The sequence below is a fragment of the Pholis gunnellus genome (assembly GCF_910591455.1).
Source record: "Pholis gunnellus genome assembly, chromosome: 8".
Classification (NCBI taxonomy): domain Eukaryota; kingdom Metazoa; phylum Chordata; class Actinopteri; order Perciformes; family Pholidae; genus Pholis; species Pholis gunnellus.
This window is the reverse complement of record NC_136534.1, coordinates 22197980-22214849: the sequence shown is the minus strand read 5'-3', so window position 1 is coordinate 22214849 and position 16870 is coordinate 22197980. Positions and strand designations below refer to the sequence as shown.

General features: G+C 41.4%; 1 protein-coding gene across 2 annotated transcripts; it reads right to left on the bottom strand.

Annotated features, from left to right (window-relative positions):
- Positions 1-3861: 3861 nt before the first annotated feature.
- On the bottom strand, positions 3862-16842 carry LOC306699332 (large proline-rich protein BAG6-like). 2 transcript variants are annotated; one of them, XM_079163914.1, is made up of 25 exons: positions 16717-16842; positions 15063-15150; positions 14856-14973; positions 14105-14319; positions 12970-13041; positions 12766-12888; positions 11905-12128; positions 11437-11569; positions 10920-11120; positions 10613-10835; positions 10248-10295; positions 9719-10071; positions 9554-9626; positions 9078-9418; positions 8637-8907; positions 8336-8505; positions 8080-8133; positions 7544-7652; positions 7208-7332; positions 6597-6731; positions 6223-6279; positions 5888-6112; positions 5375-5482; positions 5139-5285; positions 3862-4440 (listed from the first exon to the last, which is right to left on the bottom strand). In XM_079163914.1, the coding sequence occupies exons 2-25, from the start codon at positions 15141-15143 to the stop codon at positions 4345-4347; spliced, it is 3702 nt and encodes a 1233-aa protein (XP_079020040.1). In that variant the 5' UTR covers positions 15144-15150; positions 16717-16842; the 3' UTR covers positions 3862-4344. The 2 variants fall into 2 exon arrangements, with proteins under 2 accessions (XP_079020040.1, XP_079020041.1); XM_079163915.1 differs by having other exon boundaries at positions 10745-10835.
- Between the last annotated feature and the right edge of the window lie 28 nt (positions 16843-16870).

The window sequence follows — 16870 nt, the reverse complement described above, 5'->3', positions numbered from 1 at the left end:
TGCAAATAAACTGCAGGTGAGCACCATGAGTGCTCACCACTCCCAGACTAACTATCATTAACGTTGTGTTTTGCAGACAGTGGATTTGGGTGTTGGGTGTCCTTAACTGCAGGAAAAGATTAAATTAAATTGATTGTATTAAAGTCAATCCTGTTGCAGCTTGATAGACATACTGTCATGAAACCAGGTTTTTGTTTTATATGTGTATTTATTGCTCTTTGTTTCCTGTTAAAAAAGACATCTTATGCATTCATACTAAATATTCTCTTCTATCAATTGTCTCATTTTCCATCCAACAATAAACATGCAGAGTTGCAGCACATGTAAGAAGAATGTTGTATTTCATGCTTTGCTTGTCAGATTTAATGCTAATAGAGAGCCGTACTTTCACTCGGGAGTCGATGACTCGGTGACACATGACTTGTTCGCGTTCCTCACCCCAAACAGGATCCTGACCAGGAACTGCACTCGCTGTTTAGATTCATTTGATTGCCTAACAGACTCCTCAGTTGGTCCAACCAGTTCACCAAGGTGACTGTGAACTTCACTGCTACGAGTCCATTGTAAAATAAGTCACTGTGTGAACTGCATGTGATTAACTGCACTCTATATTTAGATCTATTCATTTTGTGATCCGATCATTCATTAACAGCATACATTGGCAGGGTGGAACCAATCACATGACCGTTTATAAGTTGAAAGACAAACTTATAAAGATTGTTTTATTGTTTTCACAATAGTTTCAATCTGCACCTCATGTTGGCACATATGTTCAGGCTTATTACAAAATGTACAGATCACCGAATCCTTGTAACGTGTTTATACTTTTTTTCTTTAACATCACTCGAGCAGTGTTGCAACATAGTTATTTCCTTCACCACCACTGCCAAACATTTAAGTTGTGAGGCAGTAGTGGACAAAGCTTAAATGAATGCAGTTTGTTGTAAAATTTGTTTAATGCAGTATGTTTTTCCAAAGTTAGGGTATTGTAGCTTACTGGATATTTACAAGTGATTCAAATATCTAAGCTTTGGTGTCTTGAAGAAAAAACAAGCTTTGAGCTAAATTAAAGAATGTAAAGTTTGCTGGGATGTCATCATGTAGTAACATGGAACGTTTTTAAAAGTTATTCTTACTCTACACCCCTTCAAATACAGTCTTCTGCATAGGCTGAACTTTTCTCCTCATAGATAAATAGATTTGTTTAATTGTAAGGAACTGAAGACTGCAAACTCTGTTTTGATGAGAATATAATGTGATTTACAGGAACCAAAACAATCTTTAAAAAGCATTATTTGAAAAGTTCCACTTTATTTTAACATGCACATTTTGAGACCAAACTTGGGAGCGTTGTGTGTGTGAAGAGTTTAACAATTAAAAAATGTAGCTAAAGTATTTGTACAATACTACAATAACCATAATTCTGGGCAAATACTACTTTGATACTATAGTATACTTCCAGGGTCAAAGGTCATTTGGGGAGAAGCAGAGAGGAAGCACATGGTGAGTTATGTTTAAACGTGTAAATGTGTGTTCGTAAATTATAGAGGTATCAAAAACTTATGGTTAAACACCAAGTAGTTTAATGTGCCCCTGCTGGTTGAAAAGATTGAAGTTAACTGTTTGAAGTTGACATGTAAAATGTAGAAGTTGACATGTAAAATGTAGAAGTTGACATGTAAAATGTGGAAGTTGACATGTAAAATGTGGAAGTTGACATGTAAAATGTGGAAGTTGACATGTAAAATGTGGAAGTTGACATGTAAAATGTGGAAGTTGACGGGGTGTTTTCTCAACTAGAAATGCCCTCTGTCACTTCTCAACATAAGACATTATGATACTGTGTCTTATATCTCCTTCATAGTGATCAAAGTATCAAACCCATGTTTCTTTGCCATATTTGCTTATTAAATAAAAATATAGCAATCTCTTGTGAGAACACTCCAAACTGTAACCCTCAGCTGAAAGCTTCACAGCCACATTTGAAAGGCCATGAATGGGCCTTTCTTCTAAAGCTGTGTTTTGCATAGTGCCTGAAGCATGTCCAGCACTCTGAGGTTGTTATCTGTGGAGCTTTTGTCACATTGTCACCTCATATTGCCTGAAGGGGTCTTTGCTGAAATGGGGCAGCGTACAGAAATATGTCAGATTTTAGTCTGAAGACATTACTGCACATAATCTTGGCTGTAAACTTCAACAAGGCCCTTGAGTCTCTAATATGTCTCGTCAATCTGGGACGCAAGTCTCGTTCTCAGATCAAGCTGTCTGACTTCGGCAGCTTGAGAAAGAACTTGGCAACCCCGACAAAGTTCAAACTTGGTTTCATCCTTTGGGCTTCAGACATTTCAACAGTCTTTCTGTGCAGGATGGTGTGTATGACCATACAGGGATTTGACTCTTTCACCGAGATCCTTTCTGGTAAGCAATCTTTTCACACTAACATAAGGTCTAATTAGCTTTATGTCAGAGGTCAGAGTCGATGTGAATTTGTTTTGAGCTACAGCTGAAGAAACTCAAATGTATGCGCTAGCAGGGGGTTTAGTCATTGCAAGTCTTTGTTTGTCAATTTAATGTATTTCAGGATAATATGGTCTGTCCCTCATTTTCTCAGTAGTAGAATGTAAATAAGGAGGCTACATTTACTCAAGTCCCTTTAGAATTTTCTTTTTTACTGCAGCAAGGGTCTGACCATCTAACAAGCGCAGTACTGGTTCTGGTTCTGTCGCCAGGCGTCGCTCTCCAAAGCTTCAGTCTGCAGGTCTTAGGAGGCAGCGAGCTGGATCTGGGTCTGTCTGTGGTGGACTGTTTGCACTTAGTTAAGTATTTCATTCAAAAAAAGGCCATGAAGAGTCATAGTATACTATAAAAAAGCTAGTCATAAAAAAGTGTTGTAGCATAGTATGATGTAAAAATCATGAGCTTTTTTAAAAAGCATTGTTTGGTATGCCATGAAAAAAATCATAATATATTATTTCTGAAAAAAGTAATTAAAAAGTCATAGTATAGTATGTCGAACAGTCATAAACAAGTTGTTACTTTATGTGATTTATTAAAATGATTCCAATGAGCTCTGCAAAGTGTGGTTTGAAGATTTTAAATGTGGGAAAAGAGCACTGCTGATGACACCTTTGTTTACACATTACATTGGGAGAGAAAGTTTCCCTAATCACGGTTAAATTAGCAGAACAATTTGGCGTTCTCATAGATCACTTTATAGATGGAGATCATTCCTCACAACTAGAAACATACTTATGTCTGAGGCTCTACAGTTCAAGATAAATCCAGATTTTTCTGATTCCCAAATGTAACAAAACAAATTTACAAAACATTTTTATATTAGAAATATCAAATTGTTTGTGGTGGACAAACCATGAAGTAGCAGGAGTACAGACATGTGTCATGTTTGCAGTGGTGGAAAGGAACTAAGGAACTGTAATTTACTAAAATGTTGAGGTACATGTTACTTTATACTGCTACTCTATTATATTTGTGTTAAAAATCGTGCTTTATTCTACTAGATTTATTTGATGAATTTAGTTACAGAATTAGATTATTAAGACAAAATATTATCAATAAAAAAATCTATATATTATAGCCACACAGAAGTACCACCAGTTGCAACATGTAAGTGATGAATGATTAAATTCAGAAATAAAACATACATTATTCTGAAATGGGCCATCTGCATGACTACTATATAGTCGACACTGGTTTTGCTTTTACTTGAAGTACTTTTTACACCACTGCATTTTTGAACTGCAATTTGTTACTTACCGTCACACAAACACCAATACTAATATCTGTGCAAAGCGAAGTCTTCTTTCAACTTTCTCAAAGCAGACAATACTCAGAATACTGTATCAAGTTTTTTTTATTTATTAAGCTTACTATATATTCATTTAACAAACCGCTTGTTCGTCACATGAAAGTATACTCTTGCACTGGAGAGTATTGACAGGAAGTCTAAAGTCCACTAAATAATGAGAATTTAGGCTCCATATTAACAAAGCAACACGAGGATATGAGGGCAGAAAAGACATACAAGTATTCAAACAGAAGTAAAGTGACCGGATGTAGTCTAACTTAGATCTGATACCTTTTTATCAGGAAAATTCTCTCAGCCAAATGTTGGACCAAAATAAACAGAGAAATAAATAGGCACTGGGAGAAGTAGTCACATTAGCATGAGGCAATTAGTCAAGAGAGCTCCTAACTGCTTAAAAAGCCATACAGACAGTTTTGGGGTGTGAGGCTGCGTTGAGGAGTAGTTGGATGAAGATCAAAGAAATAAAAAAAGATTAAAAACAGCGAGAATCTTGCAGGTTTCATATCAGTTGCACTTGATTATGAGTCTGATGAAAAGGCTCTGTGTGCGTTGGGGGACTGCTGAGAGGTGAAATCCGGGTCTTCCCTCACTCGCTTCTTGATGTCCGCTTTAACCTGAGATATAAAAGAAGATGATGAGATTATCATGGTGTCGTACAAGCAGAATGTCAGAAGGGGACTTTGTGTGGCTCGCCTAACACGTTCAGAGAAGCATGGTATCTTCTGAAAACAATCGAAAATAATTCTTTATTTACTATTTGTTTTTAGCTATCTTTAACAAACACCATTTCCCATAAGTCCTAGACCTTCAGGGGACAAACGCGACAGCTTCGACATTACAGCTAAAGATGTACTTTAGCATGAGTTGAATGAATATGGACGAAACCAAAGCAACAATCATGTCAGTATACTTTTATCTAAACACAATTATCTTAAGCTGCATTTATTAAGAACATTATAATGATCAATTATTCTGTGGATTGTATTCTTGAAAAATGTATTGATTGCAAAAATAGTTACATTATTTTTCTATTGATTGACAACTTGATTATTCAACCAATCGTTTGAGGTCTGCTCTTATCTAATCTACTTATATGAATCGTTGTCATTTTCAAACAATTTGCTTAATTTAGACTTATTTATAACCTCTTGTGTTCTTAAGATACATCTCGCAGTGTAACCATGCGTCTCTGTGATTAAGATGGTAAGAAAATGTACATATCATGGCCAACACTATGAAAACAAGAGGACCAGACGGCGGTCATCACTACCCCAAATGATGTGTCCCTGGTTTGTTCTGATGACTTAGTTACCTGTTCTGCATACGCTTCCTTCAGCTCCTGGGTCTCCAGATCGTCTTGTAATCGCTCAGCAGAGGTGACGGGCTTCACCCCCGCTGTCCTGGCTGCTTGACTCACCGCATCAGAGAGGGAGAGGAGGCTTCCACCACCCAGTCCTGTCTGAAAACACACACACACGGACACCTTGAAGAAGGTACGGACAAGTGACATTCATTTGTAATAAGTGAAGTTACGACTGATCCGATTACCTTCCTGCGCTTAGCTGGCATGCCGTGCAGATAAGCGTCAGACAGCGGGGGCTGAGCCTTCATCTTCCTCTGGGTCATCATATCACACCTGATGATGGGCACCCACTCCTACAACACACATTTAACAGTGAAGATGGGGAATCTTTTAAGGGATGTTTTCTAGTCAAAACCCTCTTTGTTACTGTTCCTCCATTGCTGCTCAGAGGGAATATTGTACTAAAAACACTTTGGAACATGGAAGTGTGTGATCTCAACGTTCAGTGTGCAACATTGTCTATATATCCTTTAAGTACTAGTGAGAAGATCCTAAAAATCAGGCTGAACAAGATCCAGTGCGTCTTTCCAGAAACAATTATTATAATCTACAGAACAAGGAAACGTTTGTTCATCGGATTACCCAGAGTAACGAGTAAACACTCGAAATGTGAAGCAGGGCGGTGCTACAAATAAACAAATGTAGTCATGAAAACAAATTGTGTGTTAAAACACTTTACAAACTGTGTGGGCTCTTACAGGTGGAACAGCAGCCGCCCAGGTCTCTGAGTCTCGAGCAGACTCCTCACTGCCTCCCTCAGCTCCGGCTGCTGCCATGTCGCCCCCTAATGGAGCGGCTCCTCCCGAGGCCCCGAGGTCTCCGGGCAACACCCGTGCTTCCCGTGACGACGCCCTCGTGTCGCGTGACACCGACATGGCCTCCTCTGCTGTGGTGGCTGCCGCTGGTGAGAGGGTGTCCCCGGCCTTTGGAAGTGGAGAACAACGAAATGACGGAACTAAAAAGGCGGAGCGATGCCCGAACACCTTCAACCTGGGTTCACCTGAAAAGGACATTAAAGACGCGCCATGCTTACCGTTGCACTTTGTGCTCGTTCAGGCTCTTGTGTGCCAGCAGCAGAAGACTGCTCTGTCTGTGAAAGAATGTCATTTAATATTTATTAGCCGTTTCAGACGTGCTGTCCTAAGTAACAGGATATGTAACAGCCATCAGGTAAGACGGACTCTTGTATTCTGTTCTGAAGAAAACATACAGCTTTCAGACATAAATTACCAGTGACATCTACAGTTCCAGGGACGAAATGTGTGCTACATGATGTAGAGGAGGCTTGCAGCTACGATTCCCTCCAACTGCCAACATGTGGCCATCAATATTATGGCAGGAAGCCATAGATACGGAGCTAAAACATCAAATAAATGTTTAAAAGATGGCATGCGGCTGGTTCGTTACCTGTGTGTGAACTATGTAGTTCTGGATCTGCTCCTGTGAGATGGGGATGTGCTCCAGAATCACCTGCAGCCTCATTGTCATCATGCTGGTCATCCAGTTGACCAGGCTGGGGCTGATGTCGCTGGACATCCTCCGCTGGAACAACAAGAGAAAATAAAGCTTTTATTTTGTCTTTGGATAGTTACAATTTTAAGTGGCTTTTGTTTTCTCTGCTCATTTCTTATGTGAACATTCTAACATCACAGAAACATGTCATGGACACAGCAGCCATCTGATGCAATCTGTTTGGCTTATGATGTTGGCAATCTGTACTTGAGGCGTGTTGATTTTGTGTCACTCGGTTTAAAAATCTACATTGCCGTGTTAGATCTACTGAGAGAAATAAACTGTTGGCCTTCCCCTGGTCAATAACGTCATGACTTTGTTTGGCTTTTAGTTTTTAGTTTGCATCTCCTGCCACAAGCACTCAAGGGCGCCATCATCAGGCTGTTGCAAGTAAACAATTATTTCTGCATTCAAGCACTAAACTTGATATCCTTTGACTAACATGCCAATGCCCATTTCATCTGGAGTCTACCGAGCAGACAATTAGTGAGGGAGTGTCTACTGACTATGCGGTGGTTGATGACGGCGGTGAGCGCTCTCTGGTCTCCTCTCAGGCAGTGCAGGTTGAGGGCAAGACACTCAAACAATGCCTGATTGCACATCTGTAGCAGCCCAGGCCCAAATGAGTCATCTGGATGAGAAAGATATTCATACGAATTAATTAGAAAAATACACAATACTACAAGTCTTACAGAAACATTAGCAATATTCGTGATTAATAATCCAAATATGATTCATTCTAGTGCTGCAACCTCCACTTAAAACACACATAAAGATTAAACTGGAACCAAAACATCCACACATAAACCATCACCAACTGATTTAAAGGTCCTTAAGTTTACCGGTGCAGCGTAGAATATGGGTGGCAATGTGCATCAGCTGCTGTCTGAAGAAGGACATGTTGGTCTGAGTGACGTCAACGCCCTCCAACACTGTGACTGAAGACTCTCTCTGTGGGAGTTGAATAAAGGTGTCGTCAATACAACGACATACTACACAGGAGGCATAACGTTCCAACAGAGTGCTGAAATATCTTTTTATAATGAATTACTGTTATTTGTCATGTGCACTTTTTAGTACTGATGTCTTTTCTTCAATAAACCTCACCTTCAAATAGAAATATGAGAAAGCGATTAATCCCTCCCCTGCTCACTTAGTGTCAGTTAAACTAAACTGCAGAGCAGCCGCCCCACACTAAACTCCTGTATCAGCACACAGAAGACCATTGTTTTAATGGCTTTGTTCATTATCCGTGAATACATCAGATTTCCACACTGTCTAAAATGTGAGTTGACTATGAGCAGGCCTACATTTAATCATATACTGTTTTGTACTTTAATTAACGGTACTAGAGGAGGCGTGGACATCAAGGACTTACAAAGCTCTCACTGATGTACTCCTCCAGTTCGTTCACAAGACTCTCAGCAGCAGCCTGGGGGATGGAAACAAGAGACGAATATAGAGGGATAAGAAGACAAAAATCCATCAGTTACACTAAAGAATAAAAAGACAAATCATCAAACAAAGCAAATTAGCTCTATCTACTTTTAACTACACTTGAGTATGAATAGATCTGAAATCTACAACAATTTAAAGGAAAAACATTTCTCCTCCAACTGGTGAGTGTTACTGACAGTAATGTTCTCATCGGTGGGCTCTCTGCCGTTGAGGTAGTTCTGGGTGAAGAACTGGGACAGTTGAGGCTGGATGCGGCCGAGGGGCTGGTGCTGGCCATGAAGCAGCATCACCAGGTCCGACATGGTGAACGTCTGGCACACCAACATCAGCAGCTCTCCAAAAAACCCTGGGAATCACAAATAATTAAATATTCAGACCCATCAGTTTATGACATGCTCCTGGCCTGAATTACATTATCATTTGGTAGCCTCGGCTGCTGTATTGACAACATATTATGTTCGTATGTTTGTTTGTTACCGGTAGGATCCTCAGGACTGATGAAGATGTTGGTTGCCTGGGACAGCCTCTGCATGAACTGGGCAATGCTCTCGGTGTCGTTCTGGGCCTGACCCAGAGAGCCCATCATGGTGCTCAGGACGCCACGGACGATGCCTGTGAACAGCTCCGGGTTGAGGGCTTCGGCTCCTGCGGGGGCGTTGGGGTTGGGCGTGGTGTTGGGGTTGGCCCCTGCAGCAGGAGCAGGAGTGGTACCAGAGGGAGGTGGGGGTGGAGAGAAGATGGGTTGGGCCTAGAAATTAAATGGAAACATGTTTTGTTAACATTGCTTTACAAAAAAATTCTGATGTACTCCTTTCACATGATCTCTGAACAGGTGGCACAGAAATGATATGCAAATGAAGGTACAATTCACATGCAATGACTATTAAGTGCACTCAGATCAAATATTCAAACACTGACCTGCTGCATGAATTCACTCACTCCCTGGATGAAGGCTGGGACACCAGATGTGGTGACAGTAATTGAAGGGGCCCCTACAGGGCCCCCAGTGGCACCGCCGGCTACCCCCAGGAGAGAACCCAGGAGCTGGCTGAGGTCTGGGGGCATTTCCAGGGACTGGGGCTCACTGGTGTTGGTCTCAGATTGGCTCGGTGGATCAGTAGTGTTTGCTGTAGGCGGAGGAGTTGGACCCGAGTTGGAGAAAGAAAAGGAGGAGGAGGCAGAGGATGTTTGAGAGGAGGAAGAAAAGGAGGAAGAGGAGGAAGTGGATGTGGAGGAGGAGGATGTGACTGTTTGACCAGCTGTTAAAAAACAAACAGATTGAAGAATTACTGATGGGCAGCAATTCTTGACTAATCTTTCTATACCTTAAGCTTTTATAAGTAAAGACAAATGGTAATAAAGTCCAAATCTAAATTCCTATATCATTAACTTACGCATTTGTCCTGGCACCAGAAGCTGTCCAACTAGTCCACTAATCATCTGGTTCAGAGCAGCAGGGTTGAAGGGCTGTGCAGAAAGATATTTCAATTAGTCTCAAACGTTGACAATCAGTCTAAAAAAAGGAAAAAAGGAACCAAATCAGATGTCATTATCCCCACCTGTCCTGGCTGCTGGCCCGGCATGGCAGCTCTCACATTGATGGTGGTTCCCCGAGTGCCGAAGGCTGGAGGGGGCATGTTGGGCGCAAAGGGTGGTCGGGTGAACACAACCCTGGCCTGGGGCTGGGGGCCAGTATGGGGAGGCGGTGGGGGAGCAGTAGGTGTGGTGGTGGGTGTGTTAGGACCCGTGGTGGTAGTTGAGGAGTTGGCTGTGGAGCTGTAGCCAGGAGGAGTGGGCTGGGGTGCGGCCGGGTGGCCAGTGGCGGTAGCGGTGGCAGCACTAGTAGCTACGGCAGCAGCGTATTGGCTTATCTGTTGCATGAGATTCCGCATAAAATCAGGGGGGAGGGCACCTTAAGGGGGAGACAGAGACCAATAAATTAGAACAACGTGACTTACAGAAGAAAAGCAGAAAATTATATTCAGGAGTCACAAAAAGAAGGCTTCATCTGTGATACGACCAATATACAGTATTCCATGTTCTACACGACTAGACTGTGTTGTTTAAAACGTATTATGCCAAATGTACCTGGTTGTCCAGGCATTTGCTGTCCAGCTGCGGTAGGGACACCTGAGCCTGTACATACATACATACAAAACACACAAATAGTTTGAACTCCTTAATACAATACTTAAATGTACTGCCAGTGTTACTCTCTATTACAGAAGACACAACAGAGCCATCATTCAACAAAGGGAACCTATGAAATTTGAGCCCGTGAATCAAATAAGTTTAAAGTTTCATTCTTCAGTGTGGCCGCAGTGCACGGAAGATGCAGTAGTGTGGTACAAGCTTATCATTTAATTCCAATACACTGCCGCCCAGCAATATGACACACAAACAGCTGTGAGGTAGTGGAACATTCAATCAGTGGCGGGTAGGGGACAACACACCGTCCGTGTTCATCTGCATCATAACCACCGGGACTGCCTGGTGGCTGATCCTGATGACACGTGGGCCAGCTTGTCCCGGTCCAGCCTGCTGATTGGAAGGGGAACTCTGTGTGGGGGGGGTCTGTCCCTGACCTGCCTGCTCCGATTGGCTGGCCTGTTGTGTGGGCGGGGCATGTCCTTCAGCGCCGTTAGCCGCAACAGTCACAGTGGCACCCAGGTTCATCTGTCGGTGAAGATGCAAGCACAGTCAAGACGGATTACATTAAAAGTTCACAGTAATAACTCAAATACGCTCGCCTTCACTTACTTGCACTGGGATGTGGTGGTGCACAGCTCCGGGCAGGGTCACTGGGGTGGCATAGTGGGAAAAAGGCCGGACCACATGCATGTGGCGGGGCACAGGGGTCAAGAGGTTCAATCGCAGGTCACTGAGGGCCACGAGGGCGTTACCAAGAAGACGGAAACACTCCCACGTCAGGAAGAGAGTGCGCTGGTCCTCCTCTCTCTCCTGAGACAGAAAAGAAACCATCTTGGGCAACATCTTAAATGACAACTATTTAATCTATGTTAAATACACCGGATTTTGAGTATTAAAGAAAAAGTTTAACATTTTGGTTTATACGATTGATCGCTTTCTTGCTGAAAGTCAGATGAAAACATTGACATCACTCTCGTGTTTCTGTCCAATGAAACAAAATTCACCTACAAGCAACTCTAACAACACATTTTTAAATATAGATATACGGGCCGCTCATAAAAAGCATGTATTTCAGAAATATACTAAGGATCACCAGTTAATTAGTATTTGGCTGTTTGAATCCTACTGTATTATTGTTGTATTCTGCAGTGGTGGCCGTCTCCAGGATGGTGTGAGCTCTCTGAATGAAGGGCTGCAGCCTCTCCTCAACCCTCCGCAGCTCAGAAAACAGCTCCGCCAACTCAGCAGGGCTGGGGTGACTAGGGGACGAAAGGAGGGCAGAGCTGATTAAAATCAAACGCAACAACTGTTCACCAACCTGGTCAACACAGATACAAAAATATATAATATTACAGAGAAAGACATACAACTCACATCACAATACATGGATCAAATAAGTTAGTTTCAATCAGAAGAAATGACTCCTGCCGTGGCCCCTATAATCTCCTTTATGTTTGTAAAGTTGAGGAATTCACTACATTGATTCTATGCTAAATACTTAAAGAATTAAAGGATTGAAATAAAAAAATAAAAAATCTAAAGTATGCGGCATAAGCAACATTCAAGAGTCACTGAGAAAGAGAGGATGTCTCACTTGGGTCCAGGTTGGGGTGTTGGACCCTCAGATTGTGCTGAAGAGGTGGTTGGAGGAGGGGGAGTTGTTGGAGGTGGGGAGGTGTCCATGGGCTGGGCAGAGGGAGAGGGAGTGGAGGTGGTGGATGAAGATGAGGGAGGAGGGGGAGGAGCAGCAGCAGCAGCAGCAGCAGCAGCAGAAGAAGAAGTGGTCTCTGTTGGAGCAGATGAGTCACGTGGCCGACCCTGAAAAGAAGACACAAGACAGCAGGCAAATGTATTATATGAATTTTTGGTAACCCTTAAAAAAGGTGGCCAGCGCCACAGGAGATTCATCAGCCGAGAATGATAACGATTCTAATCCTCTCCAAATGAGTTGAAGAAATGTAATAGACAGCTCACTAATGGTTGAAACTATAAACACTCCCTGACAAGAGTCATGTCACTCATGCGTATCACAACTGTTTGCTGTGTTAGTAAGCTAGCCAGCCAGCTACGGTTTGTCAGTTCAGTCAGTCAGTCAGGCCCGCCGTGTGTCTCGCTCAAAGCACACTGCACGCAGGTCGCTTATGTCTGACTCCCATCAACATACTGGCGGCGCAACGATGGGAATAAACACTCTGGATTACTGCTACACGCCATTCAAAAACAGCTACAGAGCGGAATCACTACCTGCATCCGGGAGGAGCGACAACACGGACATCTTTCTGAGGTCAAAGTATATAAACAAATAAAAACGCATGATCCATTTGACGCGAGTTGTCAGGACATTGTAGCTCATGCTCTCTGTTCTTTTCTGAAGATATTTATATATGCGTTTGTGCTTAGTCACCCCTTAAAGACTCATTCAGAGCCAGCAAATACCCTGAAGGTGAGCTCTCACCTCCCTCCTATTGATGTCATTATTGATGTCCCTCAGCAGGTTCTCCGCCAGCACCAGCCTCAGCCTCGGCTCGCTCTGCACTGGTTGGTCCATATCAATGTGCACATTCACAGACCCATTGCTCTGAAATAGAAAAGGGGAAAAATCAACAAAACACCCAGCTGTTAATTAACTGGGATTGTGTGCAATCAGCAGGCATCTTACCCCAGTGCTGGTTGTGACTCTGGCATTCCTGGCATTCTCTCCCATACCAGACACCATCTGCTGCACTGACATCTAAACAAGAAGATTAACAGCAGAGAAGTAATGTGCCTGCAGGCAAGACAAACCTTCCGCCGGTCATGAGATGAAACAAAAAATATGATTTGTTTTATTCAAAAACAAACCAGAGGACATTCTTCTTCTACATGTGTTATGATTTCTGTTCAGGAAAGGAATAAGTAGGTCAGCTTTTTAAGTTGCTGTTCATCACACTGGACCACCTGCTCAGTTATGTCAGAAACTATTGTGAGATCTCTGAGTTATGAAATACATTATGAAAATACACCATTAGGATTAGAATAAAAGCTAAAGAATAGTCAATCAATTTAGCAATGTACTTCTATATTATTGTCAGAATCACACTGGATGGACAGTTAAACTTTTTTGTTTTGGCCACGATTTTCACTCACAATGCAACTCAATCTTTGACAGACAGTCTGTCACTATGACTGGTCTGGTGAGTTCACTTCTTTCTATCTCCTCTGGAACCACAACAGACGTTATATAACTTTTTTTGTCTATATATGTCTTGGTATAATTTTGAAGCACGGAGGGAAACGATATATATCACGGTATATTTGTTTTTTCCAAAAATGTCCAAATAAATGCTTCTGAAGAGGTAGAGCATCGGCTAAGCAACGGCATTGCATAATTTCAGAAATTCAAAAACTATTTTGGTTATTTGCAGAAACTTTTAACTAAATACTTGCTTTGATTTAAAAAATCTTGGCATTAGTAGATTTCATGATGTATTATAAGGTCCTGAGAGCTGGTGATAGGAAGTTTAACAGATCATAATTCACTTTCTAATATCTAATTTATATTGCCGTGAAAACATCTCCTTCAAACAACTGCATTTATTTATTTATCTAAAACATCATAACATAATTTACCTTTCGCCATTTTTTTTACTGCGTAGAGCTTGAACGCACCATGCAAGACAACACAACCTTAACTTTAGCTGTTTCGCTCTTTGCAATCAGAAGGTGAGCCGGTCAATCCGATTACTAAGAACCACATGAATAGGAATGAATTACAATGTAACAGTGTGATTATGTGCGCTGTTTCAACGGTTTACTTGTATCTGCTGGGGGTCCATGATGTTGACAGGGAGGTTGAAGGTGCCAAGCATTACGTAGCTGTTAGCGTTGCGATCATGTGGAGGCACTTGTGATGGTCCCTGGGAGGACGAGGAGGGTCCACTATCAGCTGAAGTGCCTCCTGATCCTGAGCCAGGCTGGGAGGGCGGAGGGGGCGCCCGCTCCACAAGATGTATCACCTTGCCATCCACATCTGGGACAACAACAACAGAGAACTACGGTTACATACGTACACATATGATAGTGTGTGATGTCACACTTTTGTTTTGAGGAACAAAATTTTAGCTGTATTATACATTGCTGAACACCTCAAGATGAGCAATTACCTTTGCCAGAAATACTATATAAATACTAATAGACACAAGTGAGTTCAAAGCAACAATTAGTTTGAAATTCATTCTTGGACATCAAGCTGGTACTTGAGAGCAAACACAGCCATTACCTTCTCCTAAAACAGTGGTCCGTCGCAACAGTAAGACAACACAAAATGAAAAAAGAAATCCTACAATATAATAACAGCAACCCTCAAAGTCAATTCCTACTTACTTACTCAATGTGTGTGGCCCAAATGTTAAGAATCAATGTGCACATAATAATATATAATTAAGAAAAACAAAACCTGCAGTATTATACCCAGCAAAACAAAACTGGAAGGAGCTCAAAAACAAATCTTGAAACAAGATAAAAATTGAGTTCCGCATGGCTTTAATTAACCCAGCGATTACTTACTGTAGTCGGCCAGAGTCCTTTCATCCTGTAAGACTCTGCCCTGATAGATCAGCCTCTGTTTGTCCACAGGGATACCCACTGAAGGGGCAATGTGCTCCTTGAACTCTTTCACTGTCAACTACAAACAAGATGTGACAGACATGAGTCAGACCACCACAAAGGCTGAATGAAAATGAGAATTCACTCTAGAGTTTATAGAAGAGTTACCTGAGCACCAACTGTGTAGGTCCTACTTTGGGAGTCTAGTGTTTTCACTGTCACCTCTATGTCTGCAGTTTGTTCCTCCATGGTGGTCCTGTATCAAAAAAAGATGTTCCAGTAAGCACGACTGATACTAAATTCTCAAGGCCAAAATGATTAGGATCCCTTGAATCTGTTTTTAAAGAATTGTGAACAAGACTAAGCGGGACATTTTATATATATATATATATATATATATATTGTAACTTGAGGACAGACTATATATGGGAGGCAATGTTTCTAAATGACCTCAAACATATATTTGGCACATATTTACTTTTAGACTTCTTGGTACTTCAGCTGCCATATACACTGATACAATATATTGGTAGTTAGTTAATGTCGATCGATATATAGGCTAAACTAACTAATTAGTATAATAGTCTGACGCAAGGGTACAACTGACAGTAATTTCCATTCTCAATTAGTCTTGTTTTTTTCACTACCTGACTAATCAGTTTCAAACCCCCAAATATTCCCGTTACAAAGTATGCAGAGAAGAGAAGCAGCAGATACGAAAAGTTGAGACTCTGGAATGTTTTAGATGTATTTTTTATTAATAGATTAATTAAACATGATAACACTAGCCGTGTACCAACATTTTTGACAATTAATTTTCTGTTGATGGATTCAATTGGCAAGATGTTTCAGCATTATTTCAATCAATTAATGTGTCTTGAACTCCGTACTGCTGCACAGCTGCACCACGAGCTAGTGCTCAGAATTAATCCATTACTTGATTAGTTGGGCAACAGAAAATATTCATCAACATTATTGTTTAGCCAGCTACTTAAGCGTGAGGATTTGCCTCTCTTACATTTTTTATATCATTGTAAATTAAATGATTTGGGGATCTTTCGACTACACTTTGAAAAAACAAGTAGTTTGAAGACAACACCTTGGGCTCAAAACATTTGTATGGCCTTAACTAAGTTACTCGATTAATAGAGGAAGTAATTGAGAGATTGATCAACAATAAAAAACAATTGTTGCCTTAATCCCCTTGCACCCTTAAACATTTCGGAATCACAAATAACATACAATCAAATGCACACACAATAGACTCGAAATGTAAAATGTCGCTTCCTTACTATAGTTAATAATAACAAATAACATTAACCTATAGCAGTGGCTGAAGGATCACGTAAATCTTGTTCCCTGTCATGTGTAAATTTAGCTAATTAATCCAAATCAGAGGTAATTCACAAGATATAAGTAGAGGCTGAGCAGCTAACGTTAGCTAAGCTCACTTGCTAGGTAACATTAGCATCATAATGTTACAGTAGCTAACTATCAGCTGAGGATTGACGTTAGATAAGTTAAGTTAGCTGTATCCTGCTAGGCCAGTCGACGCACGGGTATTAGCACTAATTCAACCACTAACAGTAATTACGGAAAACGTTAGCCAGCTATCGTTGGTTAGCAACGGTTTGCTAGCAGGATTTAGCTTAGCCTAAATTAGAAACGTTTGCAACAAAGCTAACTTTGACCAGCTAACTGAGGCTAAGCTAATGCTACACAAACTAAACGTTACAATACGCATATGTCAGAGACGATAAGATATTATTTTGCACACGTTTGTATGTGTGTGCGTAAAAATGGTGTGTTGTTCAGCGGTTACCTTGAAAGTCACACTATCTTTTCAACTTATCCAGTGTATGAAGCTGTTTCTTATCATCAAATAACATGCAAATGACTTCCTAGAGCAAGCTCGAGTACTTGCGAGAAGCTATCGGGCTGAACGGATGTGACGTAGTCTCGACACCGGATGCGCC